The sequence below is a fragment of the Callionymus lyra genome, chromosome 1 (genome assembly GCF_982586985.1).
Source record: "Callionymus lyra chromosome 1, fCalLyr1.hap1.1, whole genome shotgun sequence".
NCBI classification, from domain to species: Eukaryota; Metazoa; Chordata; class Actinopteri; order Syngnathiformes; family Callionymidae; genus Callionymus; species Callionymus lyra.
The window spans coordinates 14,902,969-14,924,376 of record NC_141818.1 but is presented as its reverse complement, the minus strand read 5'-3'; the positions used below and the strand labels follow the sequence as shown (position 1 = coordinate 14,924,376).

Sequence of the window (21,408 nt, the reverse complement as noted above, 5' to 3'; positions counted from 1 at the left end):
AGTTTGGTAATTAAATTCTAACAATGGTGGATGTGAAATAGCTGCCATGGATGAAATGTGGTTATCGCTTGTCATCAACTTATCATTCTCTTCACATCTATCTGCGCCTTCTCAGTCCACTCCCGCTCTCGCAGTTATATAACAAACACTCGGCCGCGCCGGTACAAAAGGTTAATGAAGCTCAGGGATGGATAAGTGCCGCCAGTGTTTTGTGCTCACTCATGGGTTTATCTTTTGGTCCAGCCTCAAGAGTCTCAAATTGGATTTTGCTCTTGTACCTGTCGACAAAATTCCTCTCCTCCAGTGGCTTCTACTCTCCAAACATGAAGAAAAATGTTGACTTACTCGGGCTTTTAATGAAGTTTCTTAATATATTTTTGTGCTTCATTTGTACATTTCTGTCCCTTCTTGTTTTTTTTAAAGACAAAAACAACATCACAGTAATACAATGATAAATGCCTTGTATTTTTTCCTTGTTACCTTTTTCAGTTTTCATCCAATGAAATACATTTTTCTTCATCCAAATGCCCTTTTTTGCATGACTGGCCACTGTTTGGAAGCATTTTATTCAATCATAGTGTAAAATATTTGTTATATCAAGAATAAACTTGGTAATTGTCACAGAAATTGACTCAAATTAAAACCACAAAGTGAAACTGCTAGCTGTCAATGCTAATTCTGTGCTGTACTGTAATGTATTTTCCTGTCAGTCCATAAAGAAATTCTCAATTGTGTGTTTTACTTACTTTACTTTTATTAGCTCCTCCGTTTGTTGTTCTTCACTGTCGTACTTGCACCATCACTGACATGCCGGGTTTCAAATGTGTCAACAGATCTGCTTCCTGGTGTCGGTGTTCCGTGGCCAAGTGTTTTCCGAAGACAGCTGTGCTACTCTGGCGCTCTTCTCCCACTATTTCCACCTCAGCCAGTTTTTTTGGATGCTGATACAGGTAACATTGTGTATAAATGCTCGGCGAATTGTTTCTCTAAACACTTGAAATAACCTAAAGTGAGTTTTTAAACCTCCGTCAAGCCTGTTTTCTCCATGACTTAACAATTACAAGGGTTCTTGTTCTCCCGCTTTTTTCATATGAAGCATTAAAAATGTCATGCCTACACTAGGTGAGCTCGGTCCGGTTCTCATCAGGGCTTAAGATCAAGGTGTAAGAATTCATCGTGACACGGCCTTTGACCTCAGACTGGTACCATTTTAGTGAAATCTCGAGCCAGGAGCCACTCAACGTCAACAGTTTTTTGGTGACGTCATCGGCAACGCAGAGGATTAAAAGTGTGGGTGTTTGAAGATGAAAAACTTTTCTTCAAAAGGTGTTTACATTAGTTTAAAGAAGAACCAAAGGAAAGAATGTGACTTGACGTTTAGGGCGAAAGTAACCCGGCAGATACACCTTAAATGACCCCAAGTACCAGAATTTTATTTATAACAAAATTTTAACAAAAGTTCAAGGTGGTAACACCCCATAATCTGTACTAAATGAACAACTCTTGATGTTTAATTGCAGCTAATACTACAGTAATCTTGTGTCCTTTCACACTGCCCTCTTGCATGAGTGGGCCTTTAGTGACATTTGTTGGTGAACAAAATCATTGTTTACGTAGTGGATATAATCTGTCCTGGCACATATGTAATTATTGGTGGATTACAATGAGATTATCCCTTTGAAAAAGCTAATTGAGCTTGACCGCAGCTGTGTTGAAGTGCTGGAACTGAGTAGTACAGTTTTTTTTCCCTTCTCCTTGCCATGTGTTTAACAGATGACCCATGACTTGACTCCAGCGGAGGGACTTTTATGGGCTTTAAAAATAGCTTGGAATCGGATTAGTATTGGCATACATGTTACAGGACAACTTGTGTAAATTCCAACATGCATGACGCCATTGTTTGTGGCTCCGTTGCAAGTGGAAACATCTCAAAATGAGGGTTAATCCACGACGATAGACAATAGATGCTCCACTGAATGAGCTTCTCATCTAATAGGATCAATTAAGGTGGTTTTAGATTAATTAAGTCTTTATCAACTGGTTTTAAGGGTTTGCGATTATGTTAATCTTATGTTCTTTGTTTTCAACCACTGGGCTCAAAGGAAGAAGTTGCAGGAAAAAATCTTCATTTATCTGTATCTAGCATTCCCTACCGTTCACGGAGGACGTCTTCATTGCCTGATTATTTTTCTTAGAATCCGATTAATAACTTACATTGTTAGATATTGTTGTTTAACTAATGTGTCTAGTTTCCCCCCCAGATCCTTCCTCCAGATATTTCTACCTGGGTAAGGGATCATGTAGTAGAGGGGTGAGCAATAACATATCCTGATGCCAAATGATACATCATCATAGCCGTCAAGCCAAAAGAAAGTGCTTGAGAAAGGGCTTTAAAATGATGGCAAAAAAATAGAAGGTACTTACTCTAAGAAAGAGTAGGAGAAAATAACAAATTAAAAAATACATATATACAGGTTATTAATACATGTTGAAGTACCCGGTGTTGCCCTGGTATAAAGAGTACATTTGAAAACCAGATTCTTTGTCTTAAATATGGTATGCATTTCATTATAAATTGAATCTTTTTAATTTTTGTAGGGGTCTTCTGCCTCTATCTGTCCCCCCTTACAATTAACAAAGGGGGATCGAATTCTGGAAAAATTATTTATTTACTATGTGATAGATATGGTTTACATTTTTTAATTTCCTTCCACCTTGGGACCCTTTTCCTTTAAGGTGATTGAGTTGCCCTTTTACTTAAAACCCAGACTGAAAGGTAGTTCACATTATAATTTTCAAGCAATTTTGTCAAGTGGTTTTTGATTTTATTAGAAATTAAGATCAGACCAAGACACGCACACATTTATATATGTATATATCTTCTGAATAATGTGTTTTTTTCATATTATTCAAATTGAAATCATTATTGTGTCCACATAAATACATTGGAAGGGCCAGGGGACGCACTTTGGTAACACTCCCACACCCAGCCAGACAGTACCATGTGTTGACCAATATTATTAAAAAGCTCACATTTCCCTGTCAGTATCTGCACCGATAACAGATTAAAAAATCCTCATCGATGCTAAACAGTCGACCTCTGATAACCTCACGACGCTATCGATCCTCAATTGTCTCACCGCTCATTTTCCTCTCCTCTCAGTTAACAAAAACTCTCCTTCTCGCTCGGCTAAGTGGTTGAAGCCAGTTGGCGCCAGAAACCCATCTCAGTATATGAACGGAGCTTAAATCAATAACTGGTGGGTGTTTTTCAGGGATGGATGTAATACAAAAGCTGTTCTTCCACTGATGAATTCTGAAATCGGCAGTGGCACACAGATCTTTAGATTTATAAATCATAAATCACTTACAAAAATAAATATAGAAGAATCTCTTAACATTTTTTTGTAAAAAAAAATAAAGGCATAAAATAATTATTAAATGGTTTTTTTTCAAGGCGGAAAAGCACCCATGTCACTTTTCGTAAGGGTTTACATAATAAATAACTGTGATTTAATGATTGCCTGAGAGGGAGAAAGAACGAAATGTCCTCCACCGAAAACATTAAAAATTAACCGGGACAGATAAACCCTTGAAAATCAATCGAAAACAATAGTTGTTTCTGTTCCAGTCAATAAGAAACTCTGTTCCCCTTTTTTTTTTTAGCAGGAAATCCATGTGATCAACCACCACCTTTGGTTTAATATCTCACAAATACAACAGATACTATTCAATAGAGATGTGAAATTGATCTTCTACAGAATAATATTAGAAGAACACTGTATAAGTGACTGTGATGGAAAAAATATCCTCTGAATGCACAAAGTTAATCTTCAACTCTGTCCTCAGGCGGTGAACTTCTGGCAAGTGCTGGTGATGAATGACGAGCACACGGAGCGGCGATACTTGCTGTACTTCCTGCTGGGCTGGGGACTTCCTGCTTTGGTCATCATCATCCTTGTCATTGTGTTGCTCGGTGGCTTCGGCTGGACCATTCACGCCGCTTACGGGCTGGTGCAAGGAGATGTGTAAGTAGATGAAAGAAACGAGTGTTTCCTTTTTTATTTATTTAAAAAACCTCTCTTTTCGAGGACTGAAAAGAAGCCAAATAAAGTGACATCATGTGTTTTCTTGAGGGCGAAAAACTGGTTTGAGTCGGTCCCAGCGACTGAAGTTCCCTTTGAGAGTTGGGTTGGTAAACAGAAAACACCTGAGCCGGTGACATCACATGAGGAGGTGGCTTGTCCAATCAACTGAATGAATAAATGAATGAGCCTCAGTGTTTGCACGCGTCTGTGCCCATAGAAACCCGAGGCTCTGCCCTGGAGGTTGAAGCAAAATAAGTCATGCGTGTCTCGCAATCATTTCCTTCTAAACACAGAACCTGAGTCCGTAGTGACCACACTGGTCAGATTTTCGGTGTGCAGATGTGGAGGGTGTTGAGCAAACACCCATTTTCGTGAGGGACGCGACCATCGGCGAAGAAGAAGTCGGAACACTTAAATCATTGCTAAAATTAGAAGTCTTAGGTGTGTCTGTTAACCCTGGGGTTGAGTGTGTTTCCTGCGGGCGGGTGTGTTCGAGAGTGTGTACATTAAAGTTCCAGGGATACAGAGAAGTATTCAGTTTCCCCGGGATCTTACCTTCCACTCTAAGGGAATGAGGCGGCAGCCGTTTGAGAGTTCTCTCTTCTTCCTGAAATACGTCTTTCTTGAGCGTAAACATGCAGACTGTTCCCTCTCCCTTCCTCTCACACACTCCCCTCCGGCTCAGTTTCTTTGTGCTTGCGTAAATACAAGTATCAGAATCCACCCTCGCGTCACTGGGAGTTTAGTTTCAGCTATTATATTGTTATTGTTACGCCTCTCACCAGACGTCAACAACATTTATCACTTGTGTTTCTTGACGCAGGTGGACTGAATTACCTTGGCTACAGTAAAATGAACTTGACCATTAACTTCTGCCAGCTCAGATTTCCAAAGACTGACCTTTTTTTTTAGATTTTTAAATTCAGAAGTTCTTATTGAATGTATACAATGACCAACACACATGACCTTAATTGTACTTTTGGTCGCAAGATCTGCTGTGTGGTTTTCATCCCAGATTCTTTTGCAAAATGAAAGCAAGATTTCATGATGCTATAACCTTTGGTTCTAGGAAGGTAATGCCATGTCGAGCTCAATCACACAAGGAACCAAAATCTTTCTAACAATCAAGGTTGCAGGCTAAACAAAATCTATATTTAGCAAACTGTCTAAAGTACAAATTATATTATGAAAATGTATTTTCAATCTCTATGTACTCTTATAAGAAGTATATTATCTTTACTTAAACAATGAAATCTAATAATCTATTGTGGTTTTAGAGCATTTGCCATAAATTCCAATATTACAACATACAAACACTTCATGAATGATGATATAAGATTTATTTTTTCCAAAATTCAGGTGTTTTATTTGTGACAACTGGATTTTGTGGCAACTTTTCTATTCCAAAAATGCAGGGTTTTTTTCTTCACTTTGCATTGACAGTCTCTTAACTTCAGCAGCATCTTTAAACTATATGTCTGCAGAGTATGTGAACAGAAGTTTTGATAATGCACTTGTTTTCTGAGCACAAGTTTGAAAAGTTATTTTGCTTTAAACAAGCAAAACGCTTAATCAGAATGTATCCAAAAAGAGCCGTGTTCACATCTGCACAACAAATCTTTATCACTGCGCCAGTCCCTGGGATTTCAGTCCGGAGTGAGCGAAAAAAGGTCCGTACAACATCTATATTACACTGTTTACATTCTCGCAGTCTGGCCAGGAGAGTGTGAAGCCCTTTATTTGGAATACCTCATACCATGTTATGGCTAGCGTCATGCCAATTAGCCGTCTCCAATAACTCACACCACACAGGAAGTCCTGTTTGTGTGTCGGTACTTATAACAAAACAGGGATGTCTTGTGAGAAATCCCAACGTAAATGTTGATCCGACAGCACGGAGTTTACAGAGAGATTTTCCCACAGACTTTGTTTAACAAACAACTTACTGACACGACTGAAGCTGAGAATAAATCATGGGAATATCCTCATCATTTACAAAAAGAAAAAGCAGATTCAAAAACATGAGGTTTTGTCACATTTCTTTCATTCCTGAGAAACAACAGACTGTGGTTTAATAAACATTATTGTGTGTATAATTCTGGTCACATCATCTTCTCACCTTCTCTATTTTCCTTTAGGTGCTTCATCCCGAACATCTACGCAGCTCTGTGCACAGCCGTCCTCGTGCCTCTCGTCTGTCTGGTCACAGTTTTGGTTGTTTTCATCCACGCCTACCAAGTCACGCATCAGTGGAAGGCCTACGATGACATATACAGAGGTCGCACCAACAGCACAGGTATACAACTTAAAACTTTTTTTTTTTAAACATACCAATCAACATATGAATGTACTGTATACACCGTAGAGTCTATAGTGTGTAAACATTTTTGCAATCTGGCAAAATTAACCCAGATCTGTTTCATGCCTTAGTTTTGGTATAAAAAACACAGAATTTTAGACACACTTTGGTCTAATAGTCAAAGATGTGTCACTAAGCTCAATAAAGCTTTTTTACAACATTATTAAGAATTTTGAAACATAATAAAACTTCAACATAATAAACTTTCGTGGGATTATACAGTACAAGGTAATCATAAGAACATGCGTGGATATAAAAAAAAGTAATTCCAGTCACACAGAGAAATCCCAACCACACCACTACTTTCCCGCAAAGTCATGTCCTGAGCTTGTTTTGCTCGGTCAAGGCCCTTCAATGACAAAGCAAAGCCTGAATTAGTGTCAGCTGGCTGGAGAGGGAACAGTTTGGCTTACGAAGTGTGTGTGGCCCCTGATACATAACTGGAAAAGTAAGGTCAAGTTTAGAACTTCTAGTCTTCTCGTGAAGAAAGTAGATTTTCCTTTGAGCAACCTGGTGATCTCTAGTTTGGACTTACAGTCATGGAAAATATGACATTTGTTCACCAAAAACCATGCTTAAACATTGAATGCCTTAAAACACGGTTTTAGTAAGCATTATGTCATAGCTTTTGATGCCAGAACGTAAGTGGCTATTATCAAGAAAACAATAGAGAATTTCAAGAAACCAGCTACTAAACTAAACATAAATAAAATATTCCAGGTCTTTTCATCATATTTGTCCAATTTTTTTTAATATTTGGCTGTATCGGGAATTACAATTAAGATAATGAAGAAAATAAGAGTGGCATGGTCTTAAGAATTCCTTATATATAGATATTAACTTTCTATTTAAGTAAAAAGTTACTGTCTAAAGTGTAAACTAAAGTCCCATATCACTGAATGGCTCTATTTTTAAACGTATAGTAAGGTGGAACAGACTAGAGGCACATTAAGCATAAAAAACAGTTGGATAAGTAAAACTTTATTTAATTAATTCCCACTCCACTCACTCATTAACTCTCACATTGAATTGTAGTAACAAATAAACAGTAAGTCATAAGGTATTTTTGGAGAAAATCATAAGATTTCAAGTGAACCTTTCAGTCCCAAAAGATACGTTTTGCACTAAACTTTATCTTTTGACAACCTAGTTTGAGAAAGGAAAACTGAAACCTTCCTTATTTTTTATCAACAGCTATGGTTCACCAAATAACTTATATTCTCACGTATATGTAAAGTAAACCTAATTAGTTCGATATGTAGCTGATTAAACCATGTCATCTCAGCGACCCAGTTTTAGGTATTTAAAAACCAAGGAGAATTGACAACAACCTTCCCTTGAATGATGAAATATTGTATTGTTTCCTGATCTCTAACACACTTGGGCAAACTTTGCCCAGACATGGGATTTAAAAGAGACAAACCCTTGGGTGCCACTCCTGTTGAAACAATGACTTGAACACCTTTTTAATGACTCTGGCAAGTGTGACAGACAAATCTGAAACAGGTGCAACAGCTATTCAAGTTTGAATCAATAACTAAAGGTCTGATATTGTTTGCTTCCTTTACTTAACCTTGACTTTCCCTCTTTTCAAAATCACTCCTAAACCAGAGCGCTAATGAATGTCTCTTGGATAGTTCATGTTTAGGATCGCAACACCTTCAAAGTCGTGGACATCAGAAAGTGATTAGATAAGCTGTGGGATAATCTGCCTGTGACAGGACCGGTTTGACAAGCCCACATGCAAAAATTCACAGGGCCGTGCGAGATATAGCAGGGTTTTTGACGTCAGCAAAATGAAAACGTGTCTATGAGCGCGAACATCTGCACGTACCTACACGGCACCCACACCAATATCAGTCTTTCATCTTTCTCTGTATGTAGATCATTGCTGGATTTTATTTAAGACATAAACAGCTTTTATTTAACTATTTAAATAGAGCAAACCAATTTAAAAAATTAGGCCTTTGAAGTGCCTCGTGAATCCACCATCAGTTCCAACAGTTGACGGTTAGAAAAAGGGTTAAAGGACAACTAATGTGGAAACTCAACTCTCCTGACTCACTCACATGTTTCAAAAGTCTTCCTCTCCAATGCAGTAAGTCTCTCATCATGACCATGTTTTCAAGTTATTATTTTTATAAAGTTCTCCCCTGTCGAAAATCTTGGCAAACGAGAGGTTACAAGAGCAAAGTCCACTATGACGAAATAATGCTTCACTCCTCTTACACCCCCATTTTTTTCATATGAGTTCCTTGGATTTGGAGACTTCCAGGATTGATGACTCATGGTGACAAACCTTGATGTTTGACTGATCACAGCAGAGAGTGTGTAGTTATAGTAAACAAGATGTAATCAGTGGGCGGGGCTTAAACACATTTTCTAATGTAAATATTTCGATAAAAAAAAGTTTGATACAAACAGACACATACTGATGAGTACAATAGAGGTCCAAGATTAATGTAATAGACACTTAAATCAACACATTAGTTGAACTTTAAAACTTACGGAGCAACTGTTTTTAACTGAGTCAACGTAGCAGGTGTGGACAATTACATTTCCTCAGGGGCCACATTTTATACTGCGACTGTTGTGAGAGAACTAAATTATGATAGGAAAACATTACCAAAAAACAAAGCAAGTAAGAATAGTAAAGAAATAAATATCAACATAAAATAAACATTACTTTGGCGAAACATATTTATAAACTTTTTGTGTAAAATAAACTGTCAAAATATCTTGTATATCATCCTGTAACTTCTGGGGTTAAACTTGAACGGAACCATCATTTCTGATTGGTTAAACTTCTACAAGTCTGACTCCAATGATTTTGAAAAATTAAACACTGTCATCATAAATATAGATTGAACATTGGATGTGATCCCTTCAACCCACTCCATCTATGACATGCATGGAAGTGTGAACAAACAAAAGTTTCAAAGTTCCACGTACTGTCACTTCGCTCTCACGCTTTTGTCTCCTTTGATAAAGGGGATGTTGATACTACAATCCAGCGAGATTATTTTTCAACAAAACAAATATTTCTTCAAGATAGCATATCTCTCAAGTGCACTTGAAGCTGTAGATTAGGTGTCCTTTGGTCAACACTCACACAAAATACATGACTGGATGTCAGATGAGCTTTTAGTTACACCTATATTATACCTATATTCTGGTTTGTATGGATTGTTTTTGTCTCAGTTTTAATATTCTACTATTTTTATTTTTGTATAAATCGCTCAAGCAATAGAGAATTATTACTTTTACTCTACAGTAATAGTGAATGGAATTGTAAATCAATTTTAATTTTTTAAGAAATTAACGGTCTCAGGAGTCAGAAAGAAACAAAAAAAAAACTGCAACTGACTGTGATCCAAAGAAATTCTTGAATAATTAAACTATACTGTGTTTTTGTGAAATGAGGTCATTGGCCGAGGTATGCGCTGCATCTGTGCTTTTCCAGTTGATGTTGCCCACCATTTTACACAACCTGTCAAACTCTGACTCGCTGATTTAACTAGAACCTTTTATTGTTTTTATTTCTATTACATCACTCCTTTAACTCGCTAAAAAGAATGTGTTAAGACAATCAAAGAGTGATAATGAAAGGGCAACCAAGGTGTTGATTTAAGTGTGTGTTAAATAGATTTTGGACTCATCAGTATGTATCTGTTTGTACAAAAACTCTTTTCATTTAAATATTTACATTAACTATTTCCGTAGATAAAATATTGTTTACCATAACCACTACGACTCAATTTTGTCAAGCATCAAGGTTTGTCACCGCTTGTCATCAATCCCGGAAGTCTCCACCTCCAAGGGACTCGTTGTATAAACAAAGCGCGGCGTGATTACAGCTGGCTGGAGGAGGAGTGAAGCCATAATCACGTCATGATGGACTCTTAAATCCCGGCGAACGAGAGGTTGCGAGAACAGATGGGGGAGAAGTTTATAAAGTAATACGTTCAAAACATGGTCATGATGAGAGACTTACTGCATCTTGGAGAGGAAGACTTTTGAAACATGGGATTGATTTAGTAGAGTTGGAATTTCATATAAGTTGCCCTTTAAGTAACATCTTAACCAAAGAGTTCCAAGCAAGACATATAGACTAACATCTGCCTGCATTACTTATTTTCTCTTGCTGTTTTCTAAATCCATCGTCTTGTTAACTTATTGACCTTCGATTCCCCGTCAGTCAAAGTAAACGTCTCCGGTCTTGTTTCGAGGCATGAGAGTCAAACGTTTCTAGAACTTAAGCCGTTCTCCAAACTCCACAGTTTTTCTTGTCGCTCCGCATACGTGAATACACGACTTTAAATAAACACCCAGCTACACTCTACACATATTGATCCAAGCTCAAAACACACGTTGTCTGTCTGCGTGTTATTCTGCTCATCTCACGCGAGTCGACTCCAGAAAGTCATAGTTACAGTTGCTGACCTCCGTGACGGTGGAGTCGTGTCAGCAACATCTTGAATTCACCCCGCTCCGTTTGTTTACTCGCTGCAGGGAAGCACTTTGATCAAAAGTCAACTCCAGGTCTGGAGGCAGACACTCAGAATGGGGCACATAATGCACCATTTGTCAAGTGTTTTCCACGTGTTCTTTAGCGTCTGGCATACATCTGACCGTCTTGTTTCCTCGCCGTGGTGAGAAGTACATTAGAATGTCAGCAGTTTGCCGACATCGACTCTGGGAACCTGCGTCTTCTGTGGGAGCACTGTCTTGTCCACAGACTGGAATGTGCTTACATGACTGGAAACTTGAAATGAGGGCAGATGGAAGGGGAACCGACGTGGAAAAAAAAAAAAGGAGCAGAAATAAGGAGCTTCCAAAGTCCACTGTTGTTGGCCCGGGGCCTAAATGCATCTAAGTGCTGGTTTGATGGCTCGTACTCGAGAAGTAAAGACGGCCGTTTAAGGGCTCAAAACAAATAACCGGCAATAAAGGCGAGCCCGGGAGATAAGAGTGAGAGCCTGGAGCCGCGAGGAGCAGACGGATCGGTGGAAGTGGCACCTACGTGACGACCCTGGGTGCAAACATGGGCCCCGTGCCCTGTGTTTCCAGCCTACTTGTGAAGTCGAGTGCACAGACCGTCCCGGTTAGAGCTGCCCATTAGACGTCGAAGGTAAAGACGCGTCACTCACCGGTGTCACGCCGGTAATTTGGCTTTTTCAGATGTCAGGTGTTAGACACAGATGCCTGCGTTTCAAGCTCAAAACTGTCTCTAGTGATGTCAAATATATAAGGACTAGTGCTTTTTCATGGTCCATTTTTTACACCTAATTTCTCAATCAAGATCTGCACATCCCACTTTATTAATCTTTGATGAGAGTCTTTCACCTCTATTTGTTGTCTTTCGTAGAACACTGTGATCTCTAAAGTATTCCAGTGTTGTGCTGGTCAATGTTTTTCTACAGTGCATCCAAAATTCTAGTTCATTTCTCACAGGAAAATGATTGAAAATGTTTCTTTTCAAACAAAACGGTGCTTCTTCAGGTTGATTCCTTGAAAAGTCTTAACCTTGTGTTATCGCAGGGTCAAGATGACCCAAAGGCCGAAGCTCCCTGGCTTCCAGAAATACATATGCAGGAGATTGTTCAATTTGACCCAGAGACAGCACAAGGGATAAAACAAGTACATTTGTTTTTGGCCCTTTCGGGTCACTTTGACCCTGAGATAACACAAGGCTTAAAACGCAACAAAAAAAAAATCATAAAAATAAAGTATTGATTGGCAAGATTCATGGCTGAAAGCAGTACAAACATGTACGAAGCACAGTGTACGTTATTTTTTTTAATATTGTTGTCGTCGTTATTTTTCCATTTTGTATGATTGTCTATTTGAATGTCATTTCAAATGGTATTTAAAAAAGGATAATACATTAATTAAATAAATTGGGTCACAAGACACTACTTGTTGTCTTGATATCGAAGATGTTTTCGAGTGTCGCACGTGAAGGTATTTGCGACTGAGCGCGGCTAAACAATGAAGTCATGATAATAACTTGTGTACATTAGAAAGGTTTGAACATGTTGTCTTAACTATGTGCTCATTGCCTCCCCCGTGTTACAACATTTATTAATATAAAGTGTCTTTAACGCTTATCAGTTGTTTCGTTTGACTCTGTACATTTAGTTGTTTAGTCGCTGGAGAAGTGAGAAATTATAATGGCTATTTTTCAGGTTTGACAATAAGTCAACCTTTGGATGGCCTCAAGTTTATTTGCTTCAACACTTACTTAACTGTTGAACAAATAAAATACCTAGAGATCAGCTGCATCGTCCACAAGAGCTCAGGAAAAACAAATGACTTCACGTCTTCAGAGAAAAATCTTTTTTTTTTCTTGTTCACAGTTACGCTCTTGCAAAGGGAAATATTATTATTTTTATTATTATTTTTTATTATTAATTGCGTGACACTTGTTTTAATGAGTTGTTCTTTCTGATTTGTTCCGCAGAGGTTCCGCTGGTCCTCTGTCTGTTCCTGCTCATCTCTCTGGTCTGGTTGTGGGCTGGACTCCATATGGGCTACAAAAACATGTGGATGCTGATCCTCTACATCATATTCAACTGCCTGCTGGTGAGACCATTTAATCACTGTTCAGGGTTTTATGTTGCTTTAAAGAAGAAACAATGTTTGTGAAAATGGCTGCTTTGTGATGATGTTTCACAGCTGGAAAAAAAACAACCTTTTTTCTCTTTCTGTTTCCGGAAGCCTTTCACTCTTTAATCTCCTCTTTACGAAAACAATCTTTCATGTCTGTCCAGTCCGTCGTTGCCTCAGTGACACTCTGTTAAGTGTGCCATCAGAGGCCTGTGGAACCGCCGTTTGATATGTAGCATCCATGCGCCAAAGACAACAGAGTTGCGCCAAAGTAAACTCCTTTTGTTGCCAGAGTAGCTGTGGAAAAACAGTGATGTCGGTGTGAACACACAATGGGCCATTTTCACTTTTTTTTTACAGGCACCCGAGTAATCGTCCGGTGACATCACGCCGGCCTTGTGAGGTCAACGTTAAAATAAACAACTGAACAGTAATATTCTTTTCCTCTTTCTTGAGGGTTGATGAAAGTTTTCTGTTTTACCATCTTCATTTCATTGATTAAATAAATAAATTAAAAAAAATATATATATATGCATAATTATAATAATCCTGATTTTTACCTGCAATATAGTGAACTTTATTCTGGAAAAACCGCACCATCATCTTCAGCACCATGTCATCAAATGATCAACAAACCAAAATGATTTATGCGTTTAAATGTATATATCCATTTAGCGTTCATCACGCACAAGAATAGCGTAAATAATTGAATTTTAAGGACTTAAAATCAATTTCCTGAAATGTATTTCACTGAATTGAATGTTTGCCATTCCATTTCAGTGCATTTCCCTGCATACTTTTCTTTTAAAGCTGAAGGAATTCAACTGGAACTTGATCAGTAAAGAAGTCTGACAGTCTGTCCTATTTGACCGCTACTATGGGATGGGTCTATAGGTCTTTATGATATTAATTAGTTTTGGGAGTTTTTATTTGACAATTTCAGACAAACGTAAAACTGCATGCTTTTTAATAGTCTTGTTTTATTGCAGGGGGGGGGGGGTTTCAGTTTTCACAAGCTTAAAATTATTGTTGAAATATATAATATATAATAATGGTCACAATAAAAAATGCTCTAACAAAGGCGGAATGTTACAAACTCTCTGGGGAAATATTAGGTATGTTAGAGTCTTGTTCACGGGTGAGGGAAGGATGGATCTCGGCAAAGTTTTGGGTACGAATGTCCGAAATACAGGGTGTCTCTGGACGGATATACAATGATGGACGAAAGGCTCACCATCAAGTTGAGGTGGCGTCTTGTTCTTCAAGAAGATCTGAACGAGGGGAGAGAGAACATTTAGATAACGTCACAGCATGTGATTCATATTATCATTAAATTATAGAGATTATACTATAACTTATGTTCTTCTCATTTACTGTGTCCAGTCCAGATATACCATTACCCATCAACTCAGCAATGCATTAGTAAATGAATGCATGTTTAAATATTGCATACCATTAGCATTTTTTGTGCTGCTATAGGTTGTGAAGTGAATCCATCTCAGATGGTAGGTTTCCACATGAGACCCCGGAGCAAATCATGCAAACATCTACCTTCATGGTGACTCCGGTCCGTGTCACATCGGTCTGAATCAGCAGTCGATAATCCAATCAATACGGCATTTGTCCTGGTTATCTCTTCCCCGTGGCAGCGGGTTATTATGACATTACGGTCTGAGACATTCATAACCATGAAGTCCCGGCCAGGAATAGAAGACTGCTCCTAGATTAGTGTGTAATTACAACAACGGTGTTCCGCTCACGATTTCACCGCGTCTTATGCAATGTTACGAGATTCGAAATAAACGAAAATGACGCCAGGTTTGTTCCTCACTTCCACCTCGTGACGCATCAGAACAATCGTTTCCCCTCCGTCCACTTAAGTGTTCTTTTTCTGATCCAAGTTTGGCGTCCCATCTGTCTCACAGCTCCGCCGTCATTTCCTTTCACCGCAGGTCTGAGCTCTCCAGAGAAATGCTTCTCCTTGCGTAACCATCCTCTGCAGTGAGGCCGGTTTCCTGCTGATGGTCATAGCTGGGATTAGATGAAAATAAATATCCATACACTTAAATTCATCGTATGCAGGGGGGGGGGGGGGTGAGTTTGGATGAGTTAACTGTGAATATGAGACATTTTTCTCTTGTTTTTGAAACCTGAAAAAGTTATGTATATGTTAAAGCAACACTGGGTAGTTTTGGGTACCTTTATATTTTTGTACTAAAATAACTTGTGACGACACATCAACTTAAAACTAGTTGAATGACTCGTATACCGTGACTTGAGGTGTTTTGTGTGATTTTTATTTTCACTGTAAAAGTTATTGGGGATGGTGTGAACATGCTACATATTGTGCTGGTTGTGGTGGGGGGAATTACGGTAAAAAAAACAAAGTTAAATTTATGTTACTTGCCGTCATACTGCATATCATATTTCATTACCTCATCGATATCCATCTTTCATTAAGACAATGGAAGTCTGGAAACAGAAAATTCGTCCAACTGCTGCAAACCAGGTCATGGCGACTTTTGCGACGTTTAGCAAGTGCTTATGGGAAATGTGGTCTCCCGTCGGGCTAAACACTACCACTTTAGTCCACTGCGCCGCTCGACTCGCATAGAGCTGCTTTTATAATTGATATGACAATATATATTCATCAGTTCTACTAAGATGGACTCCCTTCTTTTTTTTTTGTTCTGTCCTCGTAAAAAAAAAACAACAGCATTGGAGGACCAAATAATATAATCTCGCAGGCCTGTGATGGCCCACGGGACCCCCCAACCTGTGTTAACACGTGGTTTGTTTCCCACGATTTCACCAACTGTCCGTCTTATATTCAGCTCGTAAACGCACAGTTTCCTGGCTACTGTTCCTGCAGTTACGCTTGTAAAGTCGATTGCTAACATCAGGATTTTCATTCTTTTTCCATGTCAACAACACCTAAACCATCCTTGTGACTCATTCACTGGAGCCAGACATTGTTCAGTATAAAGACAGATTTAAGGACCAACCTTTATTTATTCCACAAGTGGTGCAAAACAACATTACGGGAAACCTATTTATACTTATCTATGCTATCTTTTCCTGTACTTTGGAAACATTTGTGTTTTTATGTAAAGATTCCTGGCTGGATTGATATAGTTCTTACTCAAGAAGTATGCTCTAAGATAAATGATATCAGTTTTTGACCTTAAAATAACAGTTTAAATGGAAAAAATACACAAAATTTGACCACAAAACAACCTCTTCCTCTTTTATTATTCATTTTACTGCCAGTTTGTAAGATAGATGTTTTCTTTTTTAGCTGGTTTCAAAAGACTAAATAGCCTAAATGGTTAGTTTACTCTCACCAAGTGCCGTTTTGAGCGACACACTCACAAAAAAATGGGAAGATAAACCTTCAACCGCTGTCGTTTTAGCAGAAATACGTTTTTTTATCCAACTAATTTTCTAACTCGAAAAATATCTACAGGTGCAACATTGCTTTGACTCACTCCCTCTCTGTGAACTCATTGCAGCAGCTGCTTGTGTTTAAAAATGATCTTTTTTATTTATCCTTATCATTAAAGAGCAGTTTTTTGGATGATTTCTGGATAATGACAATCATGCAGGAAGTTCAAAGAACACTTGAGTCGTTCACCTGTAAATCTCCTCTCTGAAAAATGCAAGTCATGTATCAAATCCAATATTCAAATATTGTCAGATTTTGACACGCAAAAACATCCACGGATCAAATTTCTTTGCGGTTATTTTTCAAGTCTTATACACTTGCGTAGTTTCACCCGCACACACGCACACAGTCGCACATCAATGCCCTCTTGTCCGTCCCGTCCGTCCGCCGCTGCCGTCATCGCCCGCCGTCGGGTGTTGTGAAATACGGGAAAGCCCTGAGGTATTTGACGCCACGATGTTTTGGGGTAATTCGCAGCCCGGCGCTGTTGACCAAGAGGATTTAGTAATGACGGGGAAGTGAAGGAAGCACAAACAGCCGGGTGCTAATGATGTCAGGTCGCGGAGATGAAGTCATCCTTCATCATGGTGTCGTTGAAGGAAAATGTTCCGACATCTGAAGTCATCATATATGATCTTATTTAAGTCTAAAGCTGGATTTCCTGTTCCCACAGGGCTTGTACGTGTTCGCCGTCTACTTTGTCATGCACAACCAGATGTGTTGGCCGACCAAAGCCAGTTACACGGTGGAGATGAGCGGCCATGACAGCCCGGAGACCCCGTACCAGGGCGGGGGGCCCAGTACGGTGGGAGGCGACATCAGCAAGTCAACCCAGAACCTCATCAGCGCCATGGAAGAGGTGAGACACCAGATCAAGACATTGACTTTACTTAAGTCAAGTAACTCAAATACTCAAATTAAAAAACGTATGATGTACATATCGTAGTTCACCTTACAGGGTTTCACATATTATTTTTTTTTGCACACTGTACTGAACATTTAACTATATTGTATCAACTGTATGCAACTTTATTCACACTGTTAAAAACATTTGATTTATTCGATAAACCTCAACTTGACCACAGAACTTAGTGGGAAGCACTAATTGACGCACTCACCTTATTTATGGTGCCCACAAATCAGTGGACTCCCATGATGCCTTTCTTCAGACTCTATTTAGTTACAGCTGATTGGTCGCTACTATAGTGGATTTAAATTCTACTTCTTTGTTTTTGGTTGGCTGGGCGGCAAAGCATTACAGGAGTCATTCAATTCAGTTTTTAGTCAAACACGGTTTAGAAAATTAGCCGCGCCATCACATGTAGCCCGGACACATGGGGTGAAAGTCACGTGTGTCGTCACACCAGGAAGTGACAGACGGACGGCTGCTTGGAAAAAAAATCAGATTGAGAAAGATGAATTATTTGTTAACATACATGTTTATGTAATATGTAATGTGTGGTAAGTGTCCTTAAATCACAAAGTTTGATTTCTGTACACTCATAAAAAAAAGTTTTTAAAAAGACATTTGCGACGGTGTGATGTCATCAGGTAGGAAGTGCCCTGACTGAAATGAAAAGTCTGACCAAAATAGTACTTATAATAGCCACTCCTTTTAATTTTTGTGTAATTTAGGGGTTTTAAGAATGTAACTAAGGGACCACTGTATTAAAGTTTATTCGCTGAACTCAAAGTGTATTTCTTATGTTCAGTATAATAGTTTTTCTTTTTTTTTCATTAACTACGTCATTAATAAGAAGAATTCTGGGTAAAAAACTAAATATAGTGTTGAAAGATCAAACCAATAATTTGACAAATGCAGTTTTCTGGTCTAAAAAATGATGTTGCCCAACCTTCCCTCTGACGTGTCCACCTTCTTGTTCCCATGCCCTCATTCCCATGACTCTGTTTGCCCATTCCTGCTCACCCCTCACGCTTTTCCCAGATCCGCCCAAATGTGCCACTCTTCACGCACCTTTCTTAAAAAGCCTCACATTAGTTCTTATTATACAACGACACCCACGAGAGCGTGACCTCACACCGGTGCAGCTAAACACTAGATTCCAACTGTAAACTACGGCTGTGCCCGACACACTCGGATGCACGTGTGGACGGCCGTCCGTCCTCTCGTTCCTGGAGGAGACCGTATAAGGTCTGACCTGGCGACGGAGAAGTTACAAAACCTTCTCTTCCAAATCGCCTCCACATGTGTGAATCCGCTAATCTTCTTTTATTCATGAGCGCTCGCGGAGATTTGGCCGCCGTCCAGGGAGAAGCAGCCGAGCACTGATAAAAGATTTTAAAAAATTGAGATTACGTTTGCTTAGTGAGATTGATACGAGAAAAAAGAGTAAACAAGTCGAGTTAAAGTGGAGGCGACGGATCACGGGTGCCTGATTTTTTTTTTTTTGGGACCTTTTATCATCTGGGAATGGACACCAGCTGGTCCCTGCTTCCAAATCTCCACGCCGAGATGAGGCTTTTAATGATTAACCAGGACAATATTATAGCGACGTTGCTGAAGGAACACGAGACCTTCTCCTCTTCCCCAAACTGTCCCTCTGATAAAGACACTCTGATTCTGTGTGAAACCTAAAACTCGCTGACCTTGTTCTCACCCCGTAAACTCGCCGAGACCTTGTCGGTTGCCCTTAACTCTTTGGGGTGCTTTGACAACGTGAACTCCACGCGACCCCAACTCATCACGGAGCTTGACAGACGTGGGCATTCTCTAAATTAAACCTGTGTCTGTGTGAGAATCACGGTCGTCTAAACCCTCCATGGTGTTTATCTGGGAGAGTTTACAGCAGAGGACTCGAATTAAACAGTCAAGGGGGAGGAAAGTGTAAAAAGTAGAGGATTTAAAAAAAATGCGTTGAAGTGTATTCTTGTACAGGAATATTTTGACTAGAACCATAAAATATACTTTTACTTCTGTAAGTTTATAAATATATTAAATTTCTTTCACACTTTTTAATTTAAAATTGACTGCCTCCAAGGACCTTATTTTATTTTTATTTTTTATTTTTATTTTATTTTATTAAAAATAACCCTCAATCAATTCAGTAAAACAACTTCTGTAACTCGAACTCTTGGCTCACAAATAAAAAAAAAGTTCTTATTGGGCTCTACTAATCTCATTTAGCAACCCTAAAACAACATCAAATGACCAATAACAGTACCCTGTGTTACTACAGTCAGTTTCTGTCATTCAATGTATGGTAGTTGTTGTTGTTTTTTAAACTGAGGCCGTACATGAGACGAAGCTTATTAAATCCATGTGAAAATACAGAACACTAACAAAATGAATACACATAGTTAAATAGCATTTTACTTTTAAGATCCAATTGTTTTATGTTTAATGTTGTTCAATTGTTCCAAAGCACATTCCTAGTTGGTGGAACCCTTTCACTTACAATGGCAATACAAAGTATTCTGATTCTGATCGGTTCCTTCTCCTTTTATCAATATTTGTTGTTATGTTTTATTTAAATGTGTTTACAACTTTTTTGTCTCAAAGATCTTAATCGACAAAGACTCATTATAAGAAGTAACACTTAAACCTAAGCGAGATTGTTTAAAACACAACAGTTTCTGTGTGTCATGAAAAGATTCTGGTTTAAAAAGTAGGGATGGCTACTGTTACTAGGTAACGTAATAGTAATAACAATTCTGACATAAATGTAAGTAAGTAAATGGTTAGATTTTGTTTCTCCAAATGAAAAATCTGTATCTGAAATTCACACATTGGGTTCATATTAAATCAATTTAATCCCCTGAAATTATTCATTATTCTGAAAAGGTCAATTCGTCCTCAGTGGATTTTCTTTTTTAATTGGGTTTCTTTGGACTAGTATGTGTGTTTTTCATTATTTAATCAACCTTTCTGACACAGTTAAAGCACCAGCTCCGTTTCAAACGTACCAGTTTGGCCCCAGAATTTGATAACCATAAAAAAAAAAAACTTTTTTAAAACTGGACAAACCTGAAGTGTGGACATGTGTGGTGGTCTAGATGTCGGCGGACTGGGAGCGAGCGTCCCTGCGGCCCGGCAGTCAACCCAGCAGCATCTTCAAGCCCAGCCCTCTGATGGAGACGTACAGCACGGACGGCGGCTTCATCAACGCCAACCTGGTCGCCACGGACGACGAGTCGCAGGAGTTCGATGACCTCATATTTGCCTTAAAAACTGGTGAGTCAGCGGATGAGGTGCGGGCGTCCAGGCCTGCGGAACAATCACGACCACAAACAAAGTCGGTGTGTCACTTGTTAATGTGACACAGTTTGTCGTCAGTTTGTCACTTAGCGGCGAGACGACCGAGAGTCGGTGTTGTTGAGCAAACGGGAATCAGATCCTCGACCTTGATGACAGTAACTATCACGAGCCTTAAGTCGGTTGAAGATTATCTCGAGCCAGCATCGATGAATGTTTGAAGCAGAACTGAGTGATGTCACCTGGATTTCCAGTAAACGTGTTGTAAATAGCAAGTGGCACACAGTCTAATTTCGGCGTCTTCCTACCTTCCATGTCATGTTGCCATGGATGCGACCAAGCCGACGAATACACTGCTGTCGCCTTCCATTTCATCTAACAAGTAGTTAATTCTGTGACGTTTATGTTCTGTTTTGGGACGATTAAAGAAATGTTTTTTTTTTCCTACAGTACTGGTAAACATTTGACCTTTTGTTCGCTCATATATTTGACACAAAAACAAACTTTATCTGGGGTTGAACCTCGGAAAGTCAGCAGTAAAGATCATTTGCCTAATCGTAGTTACATAATGTGGTGCGGGGGGACACAGGTTCAGTGAGTAGCAGCGTAATGAGGGTCTTCGCACTTGGTTTGGTGGTGAACCATTAACACGACACGACACGACACGTACTTAACAAAGTCGTGTTGATCACGA

At 39.1% G+C, this 21,408-nt stretch overlaps 1 protein-coding gene across 1 annotated transcript in view; it reads left to right on the top strand.

Annotated features, from left to right (window-relative positions):
• adgrv1 (adhesion G protein-coupled receptor V1) overlaps positions 1-21,408 on the top strand; it is a 90,110-nt gene that overhangs the window by 67,649 nt on the left and 1,053 nt on the right. Inside the window, exons 88-93 of the mRNA XM_087794698.1 lie at positions 834-950; positions 3,850-4,028; positions 6,227-6,384; positions 12,911-13,032; positions 17,175-17,360; positions 20,516-20,693. Of these exons, the coding sequence (XP_087650824.1) occupies positions 834-950; positions 3,850-4,028; positions 6,227-6,384; positions 12,911-13,032; positions 17,175-17,360; positions 20,516-20,693 (940 nt within the window). The remainder of the gene's footprint in view (positions 1-833; positions 951-3,849; positions 4,029-6,226; positions 6,385-12,910; positions 13,033-17,174; positions 17,361-20,515; positions 20,694-21,408) is intronic.